Source organism: Panthera uncia, chromosome B1, assembly GCF_023721935.1.
Source record: "Panthera uncia isolate 11264 chromosome B1, Puncia_PCG_1.0, whole genome shotgun sequence".
Lineage (NCBI taxonomy): Eukaryota > Metazoa > Chordata > Mammalia > Carnivora > Felidae > Panthera > Panthera uncia.
Genome location: NC_064811.1, coordinates 98,646,743 through 98,674,102, shown reverse-complemented (window position 1 = coordinate 98,674,102; position 27,360 = coordinate 98,646,743). Strand labels below are relative to the sequence as shown.

Sequence of the window (27,360 nt, the reverse complement as noted above, 5' to 3'; positions counted from 1 at the left end):
GTGCTTTATTTGCCTTTTCTGTAAAATGGAAGCAGCATTTACTTCATAGAAATTTAAAGGAAATAATGCATATTTCCTTCCCTTTTGGAGAGTGAATTTCAGTAGTTTACCCTGAGAATCATATAATCACAAACTTTGATAGTCATTTCTTTATTCTGGTAAGTGGGAATTAGAACAATAAAACAGCGATTTTTATAGACTTTAAGAGTCCTTGGGGTGCCTGGGTGCCTCAGTTGGTTGAGTGTCCGAGTCCGACTTCGGCTCAGGTCATGATCTCACAGCTTGTGAGTTTGAGCCCTATATCGGGCTCTGTGCTGACAGCTCAGAGCCTGGAGCCTGCTTTGGATTCTGTGTCCCTCTCTCGCTCTGCTCCTCCCCTGCCCATGCTCTGTCTCTCTCGCTCAAGAATAAATAAAATCTTAAAAAAAGTCCTTATATTTTACATGAATATTAATGATTTGAACAGAGCCATTTGTGGATTGTTGTGCTACTGGAAAGGTAATTGGACCGGGAGTCCAGACCTCCCGGGGTGGGTTGTCCCCAGCTTTGGGACTGGCTCAGGTTAATAACCCTGGGTTTTAAAGTGGGAGTGGAGGTGGGGTGGGGAGGAATCAAGGCAGAAAAATTCATTAATGAGCTGAAAAAGCTCTTTCAACCCTAAGCATTCTTTATTTTCACAAGGAGAGCAGATTATCAGATTCTCAGATTGAATAGTTTCCTTCTTTAAGTACTTTCCAGAAATGAGTAGTGGATCCAGGTCAAATTATGCAAACAGTGTAACTAAAACTGTATAAAATCAGGATCAAAGAACAGGAAAAATATCTAACATTATACTTTATGTGAGTTACTTTTGTGTTTTTCCTACGGATAATTTTAGCAGATTTCCATATAAGTTATCAACCATCGCTTTCCAGACAGGAAATTAGTACACTCTTTGTAATTCTGGTTTTAAAGTGATTAATTCACATGACCTAAGAAATAAAAAAAGCACTGGAGAGAAAGAAAAAGGGATGATGTTTTAATAGTAAACTTAAAGCATGGGAATGCATTGTTTTTTCTGGATCATTCGGGGCCTGCAGTTTTTTACCCTGTTTCGTTTGAGGCACCCTGCAAATCTCCCCAAATGTTACACTGCTCAAGGACTTGCTGCATAGCTATGCTTGAGGCCCAGGCTTCAGCCTTCCAGACTTTCCTCAAGCGAGCCCCTTGGGTAGGAGCTAAAACAGACCAACTTTAGTCCCCAAATCTCTAGCAGAGTGTTAAAGCATTTTTTTTGTCTAGTATTAAAACCATTCTCCAGTTTAGAATTATGGTTACTATGAAATATTGCTATAATGTTCATTATAGGTAATTAGTTATGTTTTCTCACATGTGTTGTCAGTTTTATTTTATCTTTCAATTTTTTCAAAAAGAATCATCCCCAAATCTCTAACTTATTTTTGCAAAAAAAAATTTTTTTTAAGTAGTAATGGAGAAACAAACTATGTTCTTGCAATTATTTTTCTCAACTGTTAAGTTCTTTATTTTTATATGTTATTCAAAAAATTACATCATATGTAAGTGTAGTTATTTGTCTAGGGAGTCTTATGTTTTTTCAGTTATAATTTGAGAAAATACTAACATTAAAGCAACTTAATTTTTTTTCATGTGTTTCTGTAGAGATATTAGTGTTTTAAAACTAGGAGCTTCAGAAGAAGCAATGGCTAACATCTAGTTACTCTGTACAAGCCCACTGAATAAATTGTTTTTCCAAAAAAAAAAAAAACACTTTTGAAGATGTATTCCATTATTTAATAATGTTTGATTAACTTAAAAATAATAATTATTGTGTATTAAACACTGTATTAAACATAACATTTGTATGTCCCAGACTCTATGCTGTCACTTTATATGCATTATTTCCTTTAATTTTCTTAACAACCTGAGAAAGGTTATGTCATTATCTTCATTCATTTTATTGAGGGAGTGAATAATATACCTAAGGTTTCACCCTTAGAAAGAAATAGCTGTGGGGTTGAAGCTCAAGTCTGTCCCACTTAGGGCCCTTCCCCACCAGGCTTTACTGAAGTTTAGTGTCAGTGTTAAAAGAAGCAAGGCAAAGGCTCATAGATTTAATATCATGTGGAATCTAACTCAGGAAGAGGTTAAAGTTTCTTCTAGGGCCCCTTAACGTGCATACGCATTACTAAATGATTTGCTTAGAGACTTTGCCCAAGTGGGTTTAGTTTCCATCTATAATTTTAGAGTATTAAAAAGTGGGAACTCTCCAATGACATTTTAAAATAGAGTGGCTGAATATTTAGGTACTAGGCCATCACAATTATATTTTTAGTATTAGAACACAAATACCCTAAATACAATATATTTTCAAAAAATTTTCATCCTTTGGTACATTTTTTTAGGCAAGAGTACAAAATGCATTGAACTAGTTGCTCTACAATTAGGTTTCATCTAATTGTATTTTTAACTCATGAGAATTACTGTGTTTATATCACAATTTTACTTTGCCTCGTAAATTTTCCTTTTTTTTCCCCTTAGGTTTCTAGATGCCAAGAAATATTCTATAAAACCCAGACAGAATATTTTAATCATTTTCCCTTTCAAGACATCTGGAATATTAAATATGCATTTTAAAGCATTTCTGTCTTTTTCAAGATTCATTTTGTAAGATGAGTGAGCACTTCAACTTTGGTGGAAAGTAAATATATTGCTGCATGGAGCCCTTATGGACATAGGCATCTGTGTGTGTGTGTGTGTGTGCGTGTGTGAGTGTGTGTGTGTGTGTGTGTGTGTGTGTGTGTCTTTTGCTAACCATATTTGAAATCTCTACAAGAGTTTACATCTGTCTGTCCTGTGAGTAGGTTTTGCATTTCCTATTTAATACTTTTAGATAGAAGGTATTTGGAAGAAGCTGTGCGTGACATGTCTAGATGAGTGGAAAATTTCTAGAACATAAGCTATAAATTGTAGTTTTCTTTTCTGTCATAGGTCTATAATAATCTTGTGTGAAAATGAGAAATTGAAAAAGGAGGAAAGTTTTGATTCCTAACAGAGTATATGCCTTAAGTTACCTTTCATTTTTTCAATGAGGATTGCTAATCAATTTGTAATATTTTTATAAAGAAGATGAGGTGTGCCTAATATATAAACTTAAACCTATTTAAATATCTATAAAAAAGGTATTACTAGATTTGAAACATTAAGTTAAATCATTAACTTAGTTGAGTCTATCATTTTAAGAAGTATACTTTTATCTACTTAAAAAAATAGAAGTACACAGGGTTCTGCCATGTGTATAATTTTGAGGAAATAAACTCTGTTACAACTATCATAAAAAAATGACCATTCATCTTCCCCCCCCCACCCTGAATTTTTTTTATCTTTTTTTTTATCATTCACAAATTAATTTGGTCATCCCTCTGTGTATTACTAAAAATGCAAAATGTTCAACACTGGAAATAGGCAGCTCAGCCTTTTCCTGCTGCAGCTGCTGGAACCTGGCTTCCTGGCCTTTTGAGTGCATGAACTCATTTAATTTTGTAGGGTGCTCCACCTACTTTGTAACACCATTTTGAAGGGTGTGGTGCTGTCAGTATTGTAAAGAACCCCAGTGAAATCAAAATGCATTAAACAATATTCTTCATGCCACTGATTTTTTATATCAAATTGCCATTGCATGAGCAGTTTGGGCTGCAAGAGTTTTCCCTAAAGTAGGATATGGAGACCGTAAACTCCTGATTGAATTCATTATTTAAAAAGGTTTGAAATTTAAAATTCAGGGCACATGTATGACAGCTCTTGGCAAGTTTTTGGCAGCTGCCATTTGGCTTTATTTCCTATTATCTAATTAATATCAGTCATTTGGGCTCTTTACATGCACAGTGGGGGAAAGGGTCCCTCTGTGCGCCTCAGCAGCATCTATGATGTATACAAGTTTGAAACCACAGATGGTGTTCACATTGTGTTACCTGAGAGGAATAGCTCCCAATGTTGATTTTGGTACCCTCCAGGATCTACTTATTTTAAGACATATTGTAAAAATTAAAAACAAACAAACACAAAATTAAATTTAATCTACCCATTTAAAAATGGTATATAATACAATTCATTTATGAAGTAAGAAATGTTTTGTGTCAAAATAAGGAAGGATATAAGTGACTGGAGGATAACAGATTTTGGTAAGGAGAGGGAATGATTTGGATGGGATGTTAAACATCAGGATCTTATCATCAAATATAAACTCTTGGCACCAATTTTCACTGCATTTCCCTGGGCTATGGCTTTACTTCAAGTTTCTGGGCCCTGTTAGCTTTCATTAACAGCCTTGTAAAGTGAAATCAACCAAAAGACTCTAAGAGGGCTGTCCTGCTTTTAAGTGCTCCCAGGTTTGCCAAGCAGTTAGCAAGGACATACTTATCCATGACAGCAAAGTCTCTAAGTTATTAGTGCTTGTAGCACGGGGTAAAAATACCTGTGGAACTTGTGTCTCTTTCCTTTTTGCTCAGATGGTTAGGATGCAACTTGCATAGAATTATGATGTAACTCTTATTCTTGGGGAGGAGGAGGAACTTCATGGGATTCTATAAAGAATGGCATTCTGCAGTATCTGCTTTGGCCAAGGACTTGAGGACTCAAGCAGTCGTCAGGATGCCAGTAGCCAGCCTGTTTCCAGACCCCATTTAGCCCACTTAGCCTGTGATGTTGTACACCAGAAACACCTTTCTCCCCTCATCCTTTTTCTGATTCTCTTGGAGGGACTTTATGAAGAAATGAACAGCCACTGCTCCTTAGCCCAAACCCTGTGTCTCCATTGGAATGAGCATGAAGGGTTCAGGAGATAGCAAAATCTTAAATATATGGAAGAGATTTTGAAATGCTCCTACAAGCATTTTCTAATTTGACTTATGTATCAGCCTTGTGTGGTGAGTGAAGGAGTCATGAGGTCATTCTCCTGTTTAAAAGAAGAGGAAGCTGAGGTGCAGAAAGACATTAAGTGAGTTGACTGACCTAATGATAACCTGTTGACCTGTTGATAAAGTCAGACTTTGTAGGGGGTCTTAGTGGCTTGTTAATACAGCTGCCCATGTTTACACCTGAAAAACTTGAACTCCAGAGAAGTTTTGACTGGTTTGGCATCATATCTGTGTAGTCTTATAGCTGGAACTAGCATTACCTTCTGATTGCCTGTTTGCTGTTCTTGATTTCATACCTTGCTGAAGACAGCACCTTGCACTTCACATAAAGTAATCAGAACAGGTGGTGTTTCCCCTGGTTTATAGAAGATGAAATTGAAACTCAGAGGAAGAAAATTGTTTGTCACTGGTCATAAAACTCATTAGTAGCAAGTGCTTAGGTTAGAACTCAAGTCTCCTAAAAACATAGCCCCTTTATGCTTCATAGTCCCAAGAATTTTTAGCAACTAGTCAGTCTCTGTTTTATGAGTCAATTATAATTTGTTTTTTCTCTATGAAAAATACATGGTGTGGTTTTGAGAGTAAACTGAAAGAACTTAGTTTAAAGAGGAATTTTATACTACTAATTATTTATCTCTAAGCTTTCAAAAGTTTCAGTTATTATACGCAGGATCACAGTGCGGTCGTCCTTTGTGTTCTTTTGATGATAAAATTAGTGTTAGTAATTTGATAGTCTGGAGCTCATCAGTATGCTGTATAGAACCCACCTTTTCTGTGTTGTCTATCTGCCAACAATTTCAGTTGGGGAAAAAGAATATAGAGGACTGGCGTGACCACATAAACTACAGGATACTCAATTAAATTTGAATTTCAGATACTACTTACACTAAAAAATTATTCATTGTTTATCTGAAACTCAATTTTAACTGGGTGTTCTGTATTTTTATTTGCTAAATCTAGCAACCGTAAGAATGACTCTTCCCTTGAACACATTCATTATACGGTTTTTCAGTGCACTGTTTTAGATTTATAAAACATGACCTGGTTTCAGAGAAACAGACATGGGATTCAGGCAGATATTTTTCAGGACACTATCCTTAAGAATCTTTATTCTCTGAGTCATTTGAGACAGTTTTTGCCTCAGTGGCTTAATATGCCGTCCTTTTATGATCTGAGTGTAAAAAATTAAGTTAAAGAATGTGTTATCGTAAGTGATTTTTTTTAAGTTTATTTATTTTGAGAGAGAGAGTGCGCATGTGTGCACAAGCCAGGGAAGGACAGAGAAAGAGGGAGAGAGAGAATTCTAAACAGGTTCCACACTGTCAGCACAGAGCCCGATTAGGGACGCAAACTCACGAACCATGAGATCATGACCTGACTCAAAAATCGAGAGTTGGAAACCTAACCGACTGAGCCACGCAGGCACTCCAGTCTTATTCTCTCTATGCCTGTATGTGTGAATTTGAGTTTGACTTTCAAATGCAGCTAGAAGTTAGGGAGTGTTTCCTTCATGATAAGCATTGATGTTCTGGGAACTTTTTTCTTCTTACTGGCCATAAGACTTGGAAAAGGAGACCTGGATTTGACTCTAGATTTTGCCACCAAATAGAATGTCTTTGGTTCAGCCATTTAATTTAGCTTCATAATTTAGAAAGTAGGATTGTTAATGCCTGTCTCACCAGGTTTAAATAAACTGTTGCCCTTTTCATTATGTTTCATATAAATACTTTCAAAATCTTACAAAATCAAAGAAGAGACATGAACACAGAGATCCTATCGTAGGCCACAGAAGTGATTTGCCCAGTCAGAAGTACCATCTAGGTTTCTTGAATTCCATCTGGTACTTTTTACCCTTATATCTGACATATTTACAGGCATCTTTTCCATCTTTATTCATTTTATGCATTTGCATTTAACTTTATAGAACACAAAATCCAGTATGTACAGAAATAAACTCCTGAACACCATATAAACTTCAATTTTGGAGGAGTGGTCACTGAATGATATGTCTAGGGTTGTTCATTACTATATCTCTGGTGCCCGGCCTAGCTGGAATAGTGCCTGACACACTCAGATCTTTACCTTATGAGAATAATTCATTCTATAAAAGGACATGTAAACATGGATCCAATTAAAATGGGGAAATAAATCAGTGAAAAGGTTTTGTTTGGAACTTTATCTTGAATATGGAACCACAGATTATAAAAGTAAATTAATCTTAGATTTAATAAAATGTAGATTATAATGAAAATTCCATGCTAAATTTTAGAATGGACTATTTTTGACAAAACTACAGCCAATTAACTTCACTTTTTCATGTTTGACTTTTACAACAGGAATATAGACTTTCTTTTCAAAACAACACTTTTTGAAACCGTGAAGGTTTCATCATTTTTCCGAGGACGTTTCTTTTTTTTTAATGTTTATTTTTTGTGGGGGGAGAGAGAAGGAGAGTGAGAGAGAGAGAGAGAGAGAGGTGGGGAGAAGGGCAGAGAGAGAGAGAGAGGGAGAAACAGAATCAGAATCAGAAGCAAGCTCCAGGCTCTGAGCTGTCAACACAGAGCCTGACATGGGGCTTGAACTAACAGACTGCAAGATGATGACCTGAGCCAAAGTTGGACGCTTAACTGACTGAGCCACTCAAGCACCCTCCAAGGACCTTTCTTAATCTTGAATATAATTATTTAAATAAATTTCTCTTTTCAAGTATCTGTTATATCATTCCCCTTGTTGATTATTTGTTAGTTGGTCTTTAATTGGGCATAGCCCTTAACTGTCAGTGGCTTTGTATAATATTGTAATGGTTCTCCAACATTACTTTGATCTACTTGTAGATTTTCTGTATCTTATGTAAGAATTTTAATTTTGGGGGCACTTGGTGGCTCTGTCGGTTAAGCATCCGACTCCGGCTCAGGTCATTATCTCATGGTTCGGTTTGTGAGTACGCGCCCTGCATTGGGCTGTGTGCTGACAGCTCAGAGCCTGGAGCCTGCTTCGGATTCTATGTCTCCCTCTCTCTCTGCCCCCGCCCCTCATGCTCTGTCTCTCTCTCTCAAAAATAAACATTTAAAAAAATTTTAAAGAATTATCATTTTGATTTGCAGGTGATTTGTATTTGTATAAACTGAAATATTAAAAAATCATTGGGAAAGGATAGATGATTTTAAGAGGAAAGGCCCACTTCATATAGCCACATTGGTCATGCACTGCAGAACTTTAAGGGATGTCTGAAGAGAGAGAGGTGTGAGGAATGATTTAATTTTCTTTGTGGTTGGTTCTTAAGTGAGTGTTTTGATGTTATGATATGATATGATATGTTTTCCTACCTAAACATATAACTACAGGGACTCAGATAATCAATAATGTGGTCATGAGAAACCCCTTCCCCATCACTCGTGGTTAATAAAAATTGTTGATTGAATGAATGAATATACTGGATCTGCTTTTCCTGTATAATTTAATATTGTGTTCATCTCTCCAAGAAAATAACTAGAAATAAAACACGTGTGACAAATGTAGTATTAAAAAGCATATGAATAAAGAATTTTTAAGCGCTGACTCTATATGAGACATATCATAAGCCCTGCAGGGTATATGAGGATAACTTAACCATGATCAGTTATGAGGCTTATATCCAAGAGATCATAAATATTGATAGTTAAACCACAATGTTGATTTTCTGTAATGAATATACAAGCATTCAGATATTCAAAAGACTGTTGTCTCTCTTGATGTAGTTAATTTAGGAACCTTATTTATTGATTCATTCACTGCACTCAAGAATTATTTATTGTAGACACACTATGAGACGGGCATTTTCCAAGTATAGGGGATTTATTGAGGACAGAGTATGTAACAGGCATTTTCCGAGTACAGGAACAAGTTGGACAAGTAGTTCTCATGAAATTTACATCTGGTCGGAGGAGACAGACAACAAAACAACAGATTAATAAACAAGAAAAATATCCGATAATAAGAATTCAGGTGCTGTGAGGTGAGAACATCATGTATCAGATGCCACTTTAGGTGGCAGATCAGTGAAGACCTGTCTGAGTGATCAGCCAGATGTAGGTGCCAGGAGAGCATTCCAGACTGGGGGCAGTTAGAGCTTGGTTGCTTGAGGAGCCCCAGGGAGGCCAGGTAGGGGATTAAAAGAGCTTGACTTTTATTCTCTATTCACTGAGAAGCCAAGTAGGATAATTAAGATGTTAAGATATACTTTGTTCAAAGATTGCTCAGGCTGCTATGGGGAGAATGGATTTGAAAGGGGGCAAGTATAATATAGAAAGGCCAGTTAGGTGCAGGTGATCATAGTCCATAGTGAGAGGTGGTGGAACTTGGACCAGGGCGTAATGCAGGAGATAGAAATGAACCGATTGGGATACAAGATTTGGGAGTCACATTGACAGGACTCGGCCTGGATGTGAGATTTGAAGGAAACAGAAATTTCGAGAAATTCCTCGATGTTGGTTTGAGTAACTAGGGAGGTGATGGTGTTCTTTATTAATATGAGGAAAACTGGCAGGGAGTGAGATTGGAGCAACACAACAGGTAGGGTGTTAGGAATTGTGTTTTCACCCATTGTAAGTTGTCTGTTTAGATATCCACCTCGAGTTGTCAAGTCAGTATTTTGAATTAAAAAAAAAGTTGATCACCATTTTCCAGTGAGAAGGTAAGAAATAAATTGTACTAAATTTTAAGTTGGTAGCCGAAATAATTCAAATGCCTATTTTTATATTGATTTAACAATTTAAGTTACCTGTGCATATTTTTAAATCACATAAAATATGTTAATTTAGACATAGTGCTTTTTTTATCTACATTTTACAAAACAATTTTATTCAAAAGCTTCCTGTACATTTTTGACAGCTTCACATGCAGTTTTGACATCAGTTTCTTTGGCACAACTACTGCAATTCTGGGGGGTTATGTAAGTGTTTCTTCTTAAAGGGATCTTTGAAAAGCTTTTATAATAGTATCCAACACTTGAAATTCTGAGGTCATCCTAGTAATATCTGTGTTATTATTTTTCTTACCCATTCCATTCTAGACTGGCATATTTTACAATAATGTATATTTACCAAATAATACATTGTTGTTCAAAATAAAATAATTAAGGCAATATCTGATAAATGGAAAACAACACAGATTCAGAAATAAGGCAACCTTTTCTTTTTCCCTCCGTGTCCTTCTTTTTTCACTTAATAAATTGTGGAGATTATTCACAGCAGTACATATGACCATTTTTCAATGTCTGCCTAGTAATCCATTATATAAATGTATTTAAACAGCCTTCCATTGGTGATATAGGTAGCTTATTATCTTTGCTATAACAAACAGTGCCATAGTGAATATGCTGGTACTTCTTTTGTGTAAAATCTCTGGAACAAAGGATAAATGCATTTTAAAATTTGTTAGATATTGCCTATTTACCTTCCAAGGAGGTGGTGGTAACAATCTTTCGACTGCCAAGAAGAATGAAGAGTATATACCAACACTCTCCAAAATAGTGCATTGTCAAACTTTTTTTTTTGTCCTGGCCTTTTAGTGAAAATAATACGTCATTGTAGAGTAGGGATTGCATTGTTTTTATTATGGAAAATTCTTTTAAATATCCTCAGAGGTAGTAAGTTTTTGTCTTTTGACAGGGAATTTGAGTTTGGGAAAAGAAAGCCTTATGCGTAAGAGATATTAAGTTAGTTGTTACTTTAAGGTTTTGTTTGGTTTGGTTTTATTTTGTTGGTTTTTCTTCTATTTGTTAGTTTTGAGAAGAGGGCTTAGTGAAAAGCAAGATCTAACTTTTAGAGAAAATTAATATTCTTATTTATCTTATAAATTTTCTTAGAAGCTAAGTTTCAAAAGAAAAGCTCCAAAAATGTCTAAAGTAATGGCACTATCAAAAGGTATAAGATTACGTTTTGCCAAGGGGAATCATTTGAATTGAACAATCATTTGGATGTATAGTGTGATCTGAAGTTTGTTTAAAAACAAATCGCCCACTGTGAAGCCTTTAGCTCAAATGGGGTTCTTTCACAGAAAGGTACGTTAAAAACAAATAATTTAAATTTTCATGGGCAGAATTTTTAAAATTAGGTATTGCATACTTTTTAATTTTCTTCCTTTATACCAGAAGTAGATAATCTAGAAGAAGAGATCATTTTTACCATTGATGAACAAGCATTATTTGGATAATATTTACAGAAGTCTATAATTTTTCTACAAAGCAGGTCAAATTATTTATATTTTTCCCTTCTAAATCTAATCTGTATATAGCAATATGGATAAAATTACCTAAAATTAGACATATTAGCTAGCCAAATTTAGTTAAACATTTGTTTTAAATTTTAAAATGTTTCACTTCAGAACAAGTTATGTTTTAAACAGCGAACTGATTTTTGTACTTATGTTTTCCTCAGACTTTGTCAAATTTAGTGTCTTTTACTCTAACACAAACTGCTTTTGAGAGAAGCAGACTTGAAGCTTGATGCGTTATAAATCAGATATCTGAAAGTCTATGTATATAGGCATCAGACTTTATTAAAATGTTCATTGTGCCAATTGTTCTCTACAGTTTTTCAAAATGAAACTGTCTTAAACAAACCACGTTATTTTTATTTTCTGTGAAAAATTGAATTACTATCTGATCAGTTTGCTGTGAGAGAATTTTTAGCAGTTTTCAGGGATAGCACCTTTCTTTCTTAAATATGTAATATGTCTGCATTCTGTTCTGCAGAGAAATGGTCAATGCCTGGTTTGCTGAGAGAGTCCACACCATCCCTGTGTGCAAAGAAGGTATCAGAAGCCACACAGAATCTTGCTCTTGCCCCTCGCAGCAGAGTCCCCGTGCAGATAGCAGTGCACCTGGAACACCAACCAGGAAAATCTCTGCCTCCGAATTTGACCGGCCTCTTAGACCCATTGTTGTCAAGGATTCTGAGGGAACCGTGAGCTTCCTCTCTGACTCAGAAAAGAAGGAACAGATGCCTCTAACCCCCCCAAGGTTTGATAATGATGAAGGGGACCAGTGCTCAAGACTCTTGGAATTAGTGAAAGATATCTCTAGTCATTTGGATGTCACAGCCTTATGTCACAAAATTTTCTTGCATATTCATGGACTTATCTCTGCCGATCGCTATTCCCTGTTCCTTGTCTGTGAGGACAGCTCCAACGACAAGTTTCTTATCAGCCGCCTGTTTGATGTTGCAGAAGGTTCAACACTGGAAGAAGCTTCAAATAACTGTATCCGCTTAGAATGGAACAAAGGCATTGTGGGACACGTGGCAGCATTTGGTGAGCCCTTAAACATCAAAGATGCTTACGAGGTAAGTGGGGAATCATTGAGATGGGGTAGCAGGATGAGGAGAGGAACATGGATGGAACATTGGACAACTGCTGGGAATGGTAGGGATATTTCAAGCTGAGATGTAACAGGATTACTGAATGTAGTAATTTGCATACTTACTTAAAATTGGTACGTATGGTAAGAACTTTCCCATCTTTTTAAATGCCAGGGTTTCTTTATTTGTGGTTGAGTCAAGGATATGGGCCCTAGAGAAAGCTTGTCTTGTTTTCTTCTTGGTGATAATTTAACATAGCTCATCTCATAGTTGTATTCTCTTTTTGACTATAATTATCCTTATCTATTTTATCTCCCAAGGATTTTACTGACAATCTAAAATGCTAGGTCCAAAACCTGTCAAAAAACGAAACCAGTAGTCTTTTTTCATTCATTTGTTCATTCATTTATCTATTTATTCGAATTAATTATATTCATTCATTTGAAGTCCCGTTGACACCAAAATCTGACTTTCTTTCCATATTTTCTTTCATTTATTTTATTAAACAAATGAATTTATGTCTTCAAAAAAATAGAAATTGTTGCTCTAAAATAGTTCAGCAGAAAGATTTGGTATTTCTTCTACTTTGCTTCAATTATATACAGGTCTTTAATTATGGTCTTAAAGATTACACTATATGATTCTTCAAATTTTTCATTTAAAATTATCTTTTTTATTAATAGAATTATGTTTTTTTTAAAGATTTATTTATTTTTGAGAGAGAGAGAGCACAAGCAGGGAAGGGGCAGAGAGAGAAGGCGACAGACGATCTGAAGCAGGCTCCGTGCTGACAGCAGTGAGCCCGATGTGGGGCTTGCACTTACCAACCATGAGATTGTGACCTGAGCCAAAGTTGGACTCTCAATCAACTGAGCCACCCAGGTGCCCCAGAATTATGGTTTTTAAATAAAGCATCTTAGGGACACCCGGGTGGCTCAGTCGGTTAAGTGTCTGACTCTTTATCTTGGCTTAGGTCATAATCTCACAGTTTGTGAGATCCAGCCCCATGTGGGGCTCTGTGCTGAAAGTGCAGAGCCTGCTTAGGATTCTCTCTCCTTCTCTGCCCCTCATCCAATTATGTGTGCGCGCTCTCTCTCTCTCTCTTTCCCTCAAAATAAAGAAACTTAAGTAAAAAATATAAATAAATAAAACATCTTAATTGAATGGCACTTTATCAGGTATTTTCAAGCACTGTAATAGAACAATTGTTCTAGCTACCTACCATGTGGTACACTAAATATTCCGTGGCAATCCCGGTTTGCAATTCCTCTCTGTAATTTGAAGGGTCATTGCTTTTTTTATTCATCCCTGTATTCATGAGAGCTAATGCAATGCCTGGCACATAGTCAAGTCTTTTTTTTTAACATTTATTTATTTTCGACAGACAGAGACAGAGCATGAGTAGGGGAGGGGCAGAGAGAAAGGAAGACCCAGAATCAGAAGTAAGCTGCAATCTCTGAGCTGTCAGCACAGAGCTGGATGGGGGGCTTGAATCCACCACCCGCGAGATCATGACCTGAGCTGAAGTCAGACGCTTAACTGACTGAGCCACTCAGGTGCCCCAGTAAAGTCTTTTTTTTTTCCAAAAATTTTTAATGTGTATTTATTTTAGAGACAGAGAGACAGAGCACAAGTGGGGGAGGGGCAGAGAGAGAGCCAGAGACAGAATCTGAAGCAGGCTGCAGGCTCTGAGCTGTCAGCACAGAGCCCGATGCAGGGCTCAAACCCACAAACCGTGAGATCATGACCTGAGCCAAAGTCGGACACTTAACCGACTGAGCCACCCAGGAATCCTCCCAGTCAAGTCTTAATAAATATTTACTAAATTAAAATTATATAGTAGATAGGATAGGTAAGTAGAATAGAAAGGAGGTCATAATAGATGCCCAGGAAAATGTGGTAGGTTCAGGGAAGCAGGAGATATCATTAGTTGGGGAGATGAAGAAATGTTTCTTTGAGGAAGCACCGCTTGATATGGACCCTAGAAAACAGATAAGATTTGAATAGATTGGTTTGTGTACATGGTGAAATCCAGATGCAAAGAGAAGTTGAAAGAAGCAACAGGGCAGGTGCACCACATGTCATCGTATAGACGTGTGGGTAATAGTGTAGACATTGAGGAGCTATGGGAGCAGAGCCTGGAGATTACTGGGGTCTTGAATGCCAGGCTGAGGGGTGTGTATGTGGACTAGAACCACGAGGGATAATTAAAGGTGGTTTGAAAGGGGGATTGCTATGATTCATACTGTGCTTTAGCAGGATGAATTTTACAGTGGTCATAAAATGAATTAGAAAAATTCTAGAAACTGGGAGGACAGATCATTGAATAGTGTGAGGCAGTGAGTACCTGAACCAGGACACTAGCCTTATGAGTAAAAGAAAGGAGTGGATTTCCGATAAAGAAGTGGAATCCGTTGGAGTTGGTTGCTAATAGGAGTTGAAAGTGAGGGGAAAGGAGGAGTTAGGATGACTGAGGGTTTGAAGATGGGTGAGTAAATATGGTAGCCAGTGAGGAATATTGAGGGCAGGGATTTAGGGAAAGATGTGAAATCCTGAGGTATTTTCCAGAATCCATTCTATACAAGGAGTTTATTCAATTTTGATTCTTCTTGGAGCTCTCTCTGCAACTTCTATGAGCTCTGGAGCAACGTCACACCGTCGCAGACTACAAGCGGGGTATTAAGGACACAGCTGAAGGATTGCTGCCAAATTTGCAGAATTCCCTTCCTGTCTTAGGTGACAGCTGGGTTTCCACTTTTCAATGGCACTATAGTCCCAAGTACAGTAGGACCATAAATATGCTTCAGCTTCGCTGAGAAAGCCTTCATTTGTCTGCGTGGTTCTAAGTTTCTGCAGCCCTGAGAATTTCTTCACTTATATGCATTTTGTTTAATACGCTTACCATTTTTGACAGTGTCAGTTTTATTTTGCAGTTAGTAATGATTCAATTCTTGTACTGCTGTCTCAAAGGGGTCCATGTCCTTGATTTGCAGTGCTTCCAGGGTGAAGCGTCTTAGCCTGTGGATTCTTCATGTTGCTGCATCACCCTTGGCACCCTTGATCCGTGTTTATAGTGGCCCCGCAGAAGTTATTTGTGTCCCAAGGATTTCATTTAGAAGTTGTGGGGTTGATCTGTGACACACAGTTTACATTGCTGTTGACAGTAGAAGTCAGTTGGCTAATGGATAATTCATAATTCAGCCCCACCCATGATTCATATCAAAATAGTGTCTCATAGCCTTTTGTGAAAGTAGTCAGAATGCATTCTGTTTTCTAAGTCCTACCTCTTTAAACATGCATCTGTGAAAATTACACCCTAAAAGCAGTATTTCTTAAAGCTTATTTGACCATAGGACCCTTGAAAAGTTGTGCAAAACCCGGAGGTGGCCATGAAACATAATCATACTCAGATTGAAGCTAAAAACAAAAAAATAGTCTCATAGATAAGTCAGTTATAAGAAGTGGTCAACATTTGATTCGTTTTTTAAAACTTTGTGACAGAATGATATAAATGTGAGAAGTCATCTTATTTTATTACTAATAAAATAACACATTCATTTATTTAAAATATAAAACAAGATCCATAACTTAAACCCGTGATTCTCAATTAGACCGCAAATACTAATGAGAGGGTATTTGCTGTCTATAGATAGATGTTTAATCACACATCATCTCCTTCTGCATCAGCCCATCATTCGTGTAACTTTCCTGAATGTGGCACAGCATTTATTGATAATAAGATATTAAAACGTAATCATCGGGGCGCCTGGGTGGCTCAGTTGGTTGAGCGGCCGACTTCGGCTCAGGTCATGATCTCGCGGTCTGTGAGTTTGAGCCCCGCGTCGGGCTCTGTGCTGACAGCTCAGAGCCTGGAGCCTGTTTCAGATTCTGTGTCTCCCTCTCTCTGACCCTCCCCCGTTCATGCTCTGTCTCTCTCTGTCTCAAAAATAAATAAACGTTAAAAATAAATAAATAAATAAATAAAACGTAATCATCAGAACAACTCAGGACAACTGTATAAATGCGTTTGGTATTCTTCTATATGAAAACTAGGTATCATCTAGTATCTATATTAGATTGTGTATAGTGAGGGTTTTTCAGAGAAATTGACTCAATAGAATACACATATATATGAGAAGAAGTTTATTACAGAAATTAGCTTACTGGATTATGGAGGCATAGAATTTCCACAGTCTGCCCACTGCCTGAAAGCTGGACAAGTAGGAAAGCCGGTGGTGTAATTCAGAGTCTGAAGGCCTGAGAATTGGGCAACCTGTAGTCTAAGTCTGTTGTGGGTTCGAATCCAAAAGCCTGGGAACCAGGAACTTCAGTGGAGAGCAGGTGGGCAGAAGAAGGTAGATGTTTCAACTTAAGTAGAAAGGATGAATTTGTCCTTCCTCTGCCTCTTTGTTCTATTCAGGCCCTCAATGATTTAAATGGTGCCAACCTGCATTGGTGAAGATCTTCTTTGCTCAGTTTATTGATTCAAATGCTAATCTCTTCTAGAGACATCCTTACAGACATATCCAAGAATAATGTTTTACCAGCTATTCGAGCATTCCTTAGCTGAGTCAAGCTGACACTTAAAATTGACCATCACAGATTGCATTGAACACCTAGTGTCATGCCCTACAGAACCCTCAAGATTCCCCAAGATTTCCTGTCAAAGGATTTGTATTGTCAAAACACTCCTTTTTCTCCTAAGTCAACCAGAATGCAAAACTTAGACTCTTCTCCTGTTTCCATAGGACAGCCACTCCAGGTATGCTATGATTTCTAGGAAGAAGACTTGGAGAGTTTTAGGGGAGGGTCTCATTGCCATTCATATGGCCTTTACCATGTAGCTACTGTTCTTCCCACCCCAATGACTTTATTCCTCCTTTTGCATTCCTTATCAAGATAAGTAAGTCTTTACCATCTCTCACTTTGCACATCTCACTTTATCAAGAAGTTTTCCTAAAGGGGCGCCTGGGTGGCGCAGTCAGTTAAGCGTCCGACTTCAGCCAGGTCACGATCTCGCGGTCCGTGAGTTCGAGCCCCGCGTCAGGCTCTGGGCTGATGGCTCGGAGCCTGGAGCCTGTTTCCGATTCTGTGTCTCCCTCTCTCTCTGCCCCTCCCCCATTCATGCTCTGTCTCTCTCTGTCCCAAAAAAATAAATAAAAAACGTTGGGGAAAAAAAAAAAAAAAAAGAAGTTTTCCTAAAGAACTATGAGCCCTCTGGGGAGCCTGGGTGGCTCAGTCGGTTGGGCATCTGACTTCGACTCAGGTCATGATCTCACAGTCCGTGAGTTTGAGCCCCGCATCGAGCCCTGTGCTGTGAGTTCAGAGCCTGGAGCCTGCTTAGGATTCTGTGTCTCCCTCTCTCTCTGCCCCTCCCCCACTCATGCTCTGTCTCTCTCTATCAAAAAAATGAATAAACGTTAAAAAAATTTAAAAAAAAAGAACTATGAGCTCTCTCAAAGAATTTCTAATGAGTAAAATGATTTCCAAAATGAATTTTAGAAGAAAGAAGTAACAATATCAACTGTTTTAATCTTGATAAATCTACCAATCTGTCATGATCTAATTGTACCCCAAGGAACATAGTGTGGGAACCACTATATCTGTCTTTGTTTAATGTTCTAATAAGTTTTAGACATTGTCTTAAAAATGCCACTCTGTAAGAGAAAAATAGCTTATAAATTGGCAAGTCTACTATGTTGTTTTCTGTTATTTTTACTTTTATGTAATTTCAAACTTAAGGGAAAGTTGTAAGTCTAGTAGAAGAAACTTCCATATACATACTATCCAAATTCTCCAGCTGCTTATGTTTTGCCACATTTACTTTATCATTTTTTTCTTTCATATATAATACATGTAAGTAATACGTGTATACTATTTTTCTGAACCACTTAAAAAGTTGGAAATATTTTTACTAAATTTTTCAGTGAATGTTTTCTAACTAGGATGTTCTTTTATATAATTTGAATACATTTGTCCAAATCAGGATTATGATACAATGCTATTACCTAATAGTCCATAGTTCAATTTAGTTTATTGTCCCATTAATGTTCTTCATAGCTATTTTTTCCTCTGATCAAGGGTCTGATCCAGAATTATATAATGAATATGCTTGTCATGTGTCTTTAGTCTTCTTTAAATCTGGAATAGATTCTCTGTTTCTTTATCTATCTGTACATATATTTTGAGAGTACAGGCTAATTATTTTGTCAAATTTTTGAGGAGACTCAAAGTAGGCATTTTGGACAGAACCACAGATATCAATGATGAGACCTTGTTTGGGCTTCCAAACAACAGTCAGTTCTTCACTTTTCCTATACCAGGTGGATATCCTACAACCCAATTCAATTCTGATGCTAACTGCTAGTAGTTAGCACTAACTACCACTCGTAACTAACTGCTGACACTATACTGCTACTAGTTAGCACAGACCCCACAGTCTAAAGACTCAATCCCACTAGATTGTCCACAGTTCCCAGTTCAGAAACCAGCCACAAACAGGGCCCCCAAGCTACCCACATTTATGCCAACCTACAAATTAGGTGATTCCTCTTTCAGGTTCAATAATTTGCTGGAATGAATCACATAACTCAAGGAAGCACTATATTTACAATTATAGTTTTATTTTAATGTATACAATTCAGGAACAACTAAATGGAAGAGATGCATTAGGGCAAAGAATAGGAGGTGGGGGAACACAGAAATTCCATTCCTTTTCCAGGAGGTGCACCACAATCCTAGCATGTAGATATCTTCACCAACCTGGACACTCCTCCAAACTTCATTGTTTTGAGGTTTTTTTAAATCAAGGTTTCATTATGTAGGCATGACTGATTAAATCCATTGGCCATTAGATTGAATTCAATCTCCAGCTCCCTCTCCCTTCTCTGGAGGTCAGGGGTGGGGCTCAGAGTTCTAACCCTATAATAAGTTGATTGATTTTTCTGTAGCCAGTCCCCATCTGGAAGCTCTCTGGGGCCCACTCACTTATGACTCATCTCATTAGCATGAACACAGGTACAGTTGAAAGGGGCTTGTGTTGACTATCAAAAGACTTTCCTGTTACTCAGGGAATTACAGGGATTTTAGGAGCTCTGTGCTGGAACCTGGGACAAAGACTAAATATATATTTTATTAAATACCCACAGTCTTCTCAACATATGTTGCCAGGAAGCATGTGATTTTGATTTATCCCAGTGTTGATGTTAATTTTGAAAACTTGGTTAGTGGTGTCTACTAGGTTTCTCCACCATAAAGGTACAGTTTTTATATTGTAATTAATAAATCTTATGATGAGGTACCTTGATATTGTGTAAATATTCTATTCTTCATGAACCTACATGTGGTAATTTTAGTATCCATTGATTCGCTAACTCCATCATAACTTCTATATTTTTTAGTTCTCATGTAACGAAGAGTTTGCCTTCTTTATTCATACATTCCTTTATTTATTTCACTGTGGACTCACAGATTTTTGTTTTGTTTAATGAGTTATGATCTGTTATTATCTTTATTTATTCACATTCTCAAATTATATCCAATTCGCCAGGCTCTGTATCTTTTTGTTATGTTGCCATCACTCTGGGTTTTCTTGCTTTCTTGTGGTCTGAAAGTTCTAATTGGCTTAACAATATGTTCCAGGCTTATCTTATACTTTCCCTGTCCTAGCCCTAGAATCATTCATTTCTCAAGGAACTCTGATTCCTTTCATTGGAGGAAATAACCAAGATAGAAGCCAAGATGTGAGCACTAGATGTGTTCATTACTTCTGGTATGTGTTTGTTGCTACCAGTATGTCAGTAGACAGAGCTAGGAAAAAAATATGTAAATATACAACACATGCCTATATTTTATTTATTTTTATATCAAAGAATTCTTAGTGATACCTTCAACTCCTCAAGGTGCATTTTGTTTCTCTTCCTCCTTTTTCTATTGGGTGTTTCCTTCTCAAAAAATGAAGACCCAGGCTTCCTTATCTTTACATATTTATGCATGTTCAAACCAAGTCCCAAGCTCTTTACTCCTTTCTGTAGAATCTGGTGTCTCTCCCTTTAGGCTGAACAATTTCCATTAGCACTTCTTATAGTAAAAGTCTGGTGGTGACAAATTGTCTCAGTTTTAGTTTATCTGAAAATGCCTTTATTTTGCCTGTATTCTTGAAAGATATTTTCACTGGATAGACAATACTCAGTTAATAATTATTTTTCTTTCAACATTTTAACAGAATTTTCCCATATTTTTGGTCTTCACTTTTCTCATGAGAAGTCAGCTATCCTTTGTATTTTCATCTTATGTTTCTTATGTATCATTTTCATAATATGTGTGTAAGTTTAAGATTTTCACTAACTTTGGAGAAATTTTGGTCTATGTCTTTAAGTATTTTTCCACTCCATCCTCTTTCTTCTCTTTGGGACTCCAATGATATATATGCTGGACCACTTGATGATGTCCCAGAAAACACCAAGGCTCTGTTAACTTTCTATAGGCTTTTCCCCTCTCAGTCCTTCTGATTGAGTACTTTCTGTTGATTTGTCTTCAGGTTCGCTGACCCTTTCTTATTTTGTTCTTCATCTGCTATTAAATGCATCGATGAACTTTTCATTTTAGACATTGTAGTTTTCAGCTCTAGAGTTTCCATTTGTTGTTTTTTTTTTAAGTTTTTTTTTATAGTTTCCCATCTGTTCATTATTACCATGTTTTCCTTTAAGCCCTTAAGTACATTTATAATAGAATCTTTTAAGTCCTTGTCTGTTAATTCTAACATCTGAATCATTTTTGAGTCATTTTCTATTGACTACTTTTTCTCCTCCTCACTATGGGTTGCAATTGCAAGTTTTCTTCACATGTGTTGCGATTTTTTATTGTATGCTGGATATTGTGGATGTTTTCTTGCAGGGCATTTGGATCATATCATCCTTCTTTAAAAGAGGGCTGATATTTGTTCTTGTAGGTGGTGAAATTACAAATGATCTTTTTGGTCCTGCCAGACTTGGTGTTATTGTTAAGGTAGATCTATTTTTGTTTTGAATACTGTCTCTACACCCCTTCCCAAATCAAGGGTATGGTCCTTACTCCTAAGGAGTAGCCTTTCTGTGTCTCAGCTGAATGCCTGAGGTGCTTAGTGAGGTCTCTCCTCTGTTTGAGCTGGAGCTCCAGTGCCTCCAAATATTTACCTAATTGGTATCACCATTCTGCTTTCAGCCTTCAACACATAATTTTAGCTAGTTCTCTTAGAGCCTTGCTCTATACATATCTGAAGTGAATAGCCACTCAATCTTTTGCCACTCCTTTTACCCCTTCCCCTAATTCCCCAAGATAGCTCTCTTATTAGGTACTTTGCCTTGCAAATTTTAGCCACTTTAGAAGCCCTGAATTCCTTTCAATTCCATTTGGAACTGTTACTGCACTTGTGTACCACCTACCTTTTTGCCAGCAGGAAAATGCCCCCGGAAGAAAGCCAGAGTATTGCCTGGTTGTCATGTGTATTCCCCATTTTCATGGTCTGTAGTTTAGCTGTCTCATATATTTGTCTAGTCTTATATTTTTCAGTAGGAGGGCATGTCTGGTACCAGTTGCTTTATTTTAGCAAGTGGATATCCAAGGCTTATTTTTTTTTACACTGTTCTCATAAACAGTCAAAGGAATAATCATGATAATAGTACCGCTCCATTTTTTCTTTGGTGTTGGCTGGAGCTAGAGCAGTTAAAAGTTCTCTATGTGTATTGCCTTTGCCCTGAGTGCGTTGTTAGGAAAATTCTTTGAGATGACCAAATTCACCTAAGATGATTTTGAAGCATACATTATTCCCACCTCCTTCAATGAAATGAAATTTAGGCTGCTGTTGATTTTAAGCTCTTAGTATGCCCCCAAAGCTGTGAAAGTCCTATTGTCAGTCTGTCAAACTCTATTGCTTTGATTAGATAGTTGAGTTTGGTTCTCTTCTTTATAAATTGGTCTTGTAATTTAAATATTCATTAACAAAAATTGCTGAGGATGCATTTTATTCATATTTTGATTATTAGCTTGTAGAATAACCCACTACATAAGTTAATAATTTTTTACCTCTTTAATTCATCAATATCAGTATCCTGTCTGCCTTTTTAGATACATTCCAATATAGTATGTTATTTAAGAAAGATGTTTTTTAAATATTCAGCCAAAGTTTTCCCTGTGTCTCAGTATAACTTTGAGCATATTTGCAAAAAAAGGCAAAAATGCAGTACTGTTTATTTATAATCTAAAATATTTATACTGATTTTCCACTATTTTATAACTTCTGTCTTGAAATTCTCTTTAATGCCAAGTTCGACTTTCTTGGGAAATTTGGCCTCATTTCTGACCCCAGTTGATGGAATCTAGTGTAATCATTTACTTCATTCACAGCTTTGGCTTTACATGACTTGACTAATTAAAAAAATAAATAAATGACTTTCAAAGATGAGGATTTTCCAGTGTGGCTATTCCATGTTCTCTGAAGGGAATTCCAAAAACAGAGCTTTTAGAGCAATGTTGCTATAATTAGGTTGAGCATGTAACTTCCTAAGACTATTGCTTTGAGGGGAATAACACTCATTCTGGTATGTTTGTTTCCATTCTAATCTTATCTCATATAGTAGTATCTGTCCATTTCACCTAGTGTGTTTTCCCCCTCACTTACAAGGTTTGTTTTAAACTATAATAACCTAAAAATGATCACATTTGATAACGGTGATATTATTTGTTAATTAAGTCCTTCATTTATTTACCAAATTCTTTGGACTTCTTTTGCTAGTGTTGGGAATACAGTGACAAACCTCCCCCAAAAAAATCCCCTCATAGAGTTTATAGCCTAACTTTAATATTCCCAATCTAAAGTTCAACAAAAATAGCCTGTACCCTTCTTTCATTGACCCACATTTAGAACTTTTACACCTCTCAGAAGTCCTTTGTGGTTATTGGATGTGTATGATGTAATTTGTAAGAAAGAAAAAAATACAAAGATTAAGGAGTTGTTTACAGTCTGATTGAGGCCATACAGCTTGTTTTACGTACACATACACATGAAAATATTTAAAATTCCTATGAACACCTGAGATAGAAGAACAGAATACTGAGGTAAAATATAAACACCATTATATGGGAAGTAAAGTCAATATTAAGCTGGTCACTTTGGAGTTGGTAGGTTTTATAGGAAAAATTTCAGAGCAGAGATGCTTTTCTTTAGGATGGCACAGAAGAATCAGATAGCGAAATGGGAACAGGCAAATTGTATTACAGAGGTGGAGAGTTGCCGCTTTTTTGTGAGTCTAAGGAATGCTATCTAAATCAGTTAATATTTTGAATTTCCATTATTTCTGAACATTTGTTTGAGTCTGTATTTTTTTGGTTCTCATAAACACTAGCTACTAAAAAATATAAATTTATCTTTGTCAAAGATGATATGTACTTAGATGATTTGATGTCTTACCCAATGATAAAATTGTCATTCAGAGCAACAAGGTAAGTTGAAGGTTAGATTTTTCTAATCTTATAAATCAGAAAAATCAAATCTGTCCTTGAACAGGTCAGTCATTAAATTGAATTTTTCTTTACTAGGATCCTCGGTTCAATGCAGAAGTTGACCAAATTACAGGCTACAGGACACAAAGTATTCTTTGTATGCCGATTAAGAATCATAGGGAAGAGGTAAGCCAATTTTCCGTTTTGTAAAAGGTCATTTGGAAACACTTTTCTTTTTGAAAAAAACTTTTACTTTGCATGTTTATGAAATAATACTGTAGTGACAAGTTAATTATGAAGAGCTTAAATATTCTCCTAGATTTTTTTTATTTGGACTTTAGATAGGGCTGAATCTTGATAGAGACTTTACTTTGACTTAGAAATAGATTTCAGACTTTTTATTTCCTTACCTCACTACCCCACCACCACCCTAGGACCTTATTCTCTTTTATGATACATAATTGTGATTGTGGTTAGAATCAATTTATTTCATATTATATTGGAAGCATCTGAATAATGTTCATTTCATAAATGGTTATCCAATTGTAGTGGTCATCAGCTGATTTTGTGGGGAGGCATTCAAAATGAGGTTTTGAAAACATGAAAATTGTAGCTAATTCCAAGTACATTTCATTGTGAAATTATAACAAGCAAATGAAATGTTTTGGTTTATATTTCATCTGCCTAGAAGGTTTGGATTCTGTTAGCACTAAATTCCCTCTTCACCCATACTTATTTGAAAAAAAAAAAGTTAATAAATTAACAGTCAAATTGTATGTTTCAGTTAAACGTTTTCAGTCCTGACTGCACATCACAATCAACTGAGGAACTCTAAAATACTACCAATTAAATCTGACTCTCTAAGGGCAGTGTATAGACACTGATATGTTTTTAAAGCTCTCCAAATAATTCTAAAGTGTTGCCAGGGTTGAAAATCACTACTCGAAGTGAAAACAAATAGATTGGAAGCACCCACACTAGGGCATCTTAACCTTGGCTGCACATTAGAATCACTTGGGAAATATTGAGAAACTTTAATGCCCAGGCTTCACCAGAAATCAGTCTCTGGAGTTGGGGCACAAGCATCAGTATTTTGACATTCCCAGGTGATTACAATATGCAGCTAGATTTGAGAACCACTACCAAAGATACTAAAAACACTTCGATGCTGCTGCTTGATATATATTCAAATTATGACATCTTTCCTTTCTCTCCTCCATCCGGTCCTTTACCAAGTTCCATTGATTTTCACTGTTGGAATTTTTCTCACTTCAGTTCCTTTCCTTTCATACCTATTGCCATAATTCAGATACTGAAGCAGTGCTTGAACTTTTAAAATATTCTCGTAAGAGGCTTCTGTACTTGCATTCAGTTTCCCTTCAGTCCTCCCTGCTATATGCCCTGGGAATTTTCCTAAAACACAGCATTCTAAACCAGTGCTTCTAAGACATGAATGTGCATATGAATCACATAGGGATTTTGTTAAAATGCAGTTTCTGAATTCTGTAGGCCTAGGTGGGACCTGAGGTTCTTTTCTAACAAGCACCAAGTTGATGCAGACACCCCAAGTCTGCAGATCACAATTTGACTAACAGGATCCTAAACAAGACTATTTTTCAGTAGTCTAAAATAAGTTCTCAGTGTCTTAGAGTTGCTACCTGGTTTTTTTGTTTTGTTTTGTTTTTTTAATTTTTTTTTTAACGTTTATTTATTTTTGAGACAGAGAGAGACAGAGCATGAACAGGGGAGGGGCAGAGAGAGAGGGAGACACAGAATCTGAAACAGGCTCCAGGCTCTGAGCAGTCAGCACAGAGCCCGACGCGGGGCTCGAACTCACGGACCTCGAGATCATGACCTGAGCCCAAGTCGGCCGCTTAACCAACCGAGCCACCCAGGCTCCCCGCTACCTGGTTTTTTAAAGGGGATAGTTAGAGCCAAAGTCACTAAAAGTACTTGCAGTTAAACCATGAATATGAAATTAATTAATTAACTACTCAATTGATTAATTCGTTGGTTAATTAATTGGTTAATTATGTGGGTGAATAAATAAAATGGAAAATGCATGGACTAATGATGGGTTGCCATATATAGCAACTAAGAAGTATGTCCCTTGCAATATTTGTGATGTAGTTAAACTAAAAATTACTTGTCGCTCATCTGAAATTAAATTTGACTAGCTTTCCTGTATTTTATCTGATAGCCGTAGTTGTAAACCAAGAGCTAGGATTCTGTGCACTTGAGAAGACTGTATTCAGCTTCCAGTTAGTTAAGTATATGGGAAAATTGTGATCCAGAAAACAACTTTGTACTGGCCAAAGACTCAGCCTGAATCATTCTCTGATTAACTTCTCTTTCTAAATAGTGTGAACAATCTCACCAACATTGGGGATTGGGGGAACCCATGAGAATGTGCAACAAAACCACCAGGGCAGAGTGAGTGGGACCACAGGATACATGTGTTTCTCTCTTTATGACTACCTGGGAAGATGACTTAAATTAAAACAAGCAAAAGGCTGTATTGAGGTATAATTTAACACAATAAAATTCATCCATTTTAAGTGTATGGCTTGATGAGTTTTGGCAAATGTGTATACAGACATGTAATCATCACTGCGATACAGATACAGAACATTTCTGTCACCTCAGATATTTCCCTGTACCCCTTGCAGTTGATCCCATCCCCCTCCCTCCCTCAACCGCTAACCCCTAACAATCACTAGTCTGTTTCTTGTCACTATTGTCTTTGCCTTTTCTTAGAATGTCATATAAATGGATTCCTACAGTATATAGTCTTGTGTGCCTGGTTTCTTTCACTTAGTATAATGTTCGTGAGGTTCATCCATGTTGTTGCAAGTATCAGTAATTTGTTCCATTTTATTTTATTTTATTTATTTTATTTTATTTTATTTTATTTTTTTAATGTTTATTCATGTGTTTTGAGACAGAGTGTGAGTCGGGGAGGGGCAGGGAGAGAGGGAGAGGGAATCCTCAGCAGGCTTTGTGCTCTGTCAGCGCCGAGCCTGACTGTGAGATCATGACCTGCGCCAAAGTCAAGAGTCCTGTGCTCAACTGACTGAGCCATCAAGGCATCCCAATTCCTTTTTATTGATGAGTGATTTATTCCATGGCGTGAATATACTAGTTTGATTATTCATTCATTGGTTGATAGACACTTGAATTGTTTCCAGTTTTATGAAAAAAGCCACTATTATGAAAGAAGCCACTGTGAGTGTTTGCATACAGGTCTTTGTGTGGACGTAATGCTTTCATTTCTCTTTGGTAAATATATAGGAGGGGACTTGCTAGGTCATATGGTAGGTGTATGTTTAATTTTATAAGAAACTTCCAGACTCTTTCCCAAAGTGGCTCTACCACATGTGTTCTTACCAACAACTTAAGAGTTCCAGCTGCTTCACCTCCTTGGCAACATGTGGTATTATCAGTTTTTAAAACTTAAGCTGTTTTAGTAAGGATGATTTGAATTTGATTATGTGAATATATATATATATAATATATATATTTGTATATTATATATATGAATATATATATGAATATATATATGATTATATATATGAATATATATGAATATATATATGAATATATATATGAATATATATATGAATATATATTAT

General features: G+C 36.6%; 1 protein-coding gene across 3 annotated transcripts in view; it reads left to right on the top strand.

The window, feature by feature from the left end:
* PDE5A (phosphodiesterase 5A) overlaps window positions 1-27,360 on the top strand; it is a 137,892-nt gene that overhangs the window by 8,444 nt on the left and 102,088 nt on the right. For all 3 annotated transcript variants that reach the window (XM_049631103.1, XM_049631106.1, XM_049631104.1), the window contains exons 2-3: window positions 11,647-12,235; window positions 23,825-23,914. In XM_049631103.1, the coding sequence (XP_049487060.1) occupies window positions 11,647-12,235; window positions 23,825-23,914 (679 nt within the window). The remainder of the gene's footprint in view (window positions 1-11,646; window positions 12,236-23,824; window positions 23,915-27,360) is intronic.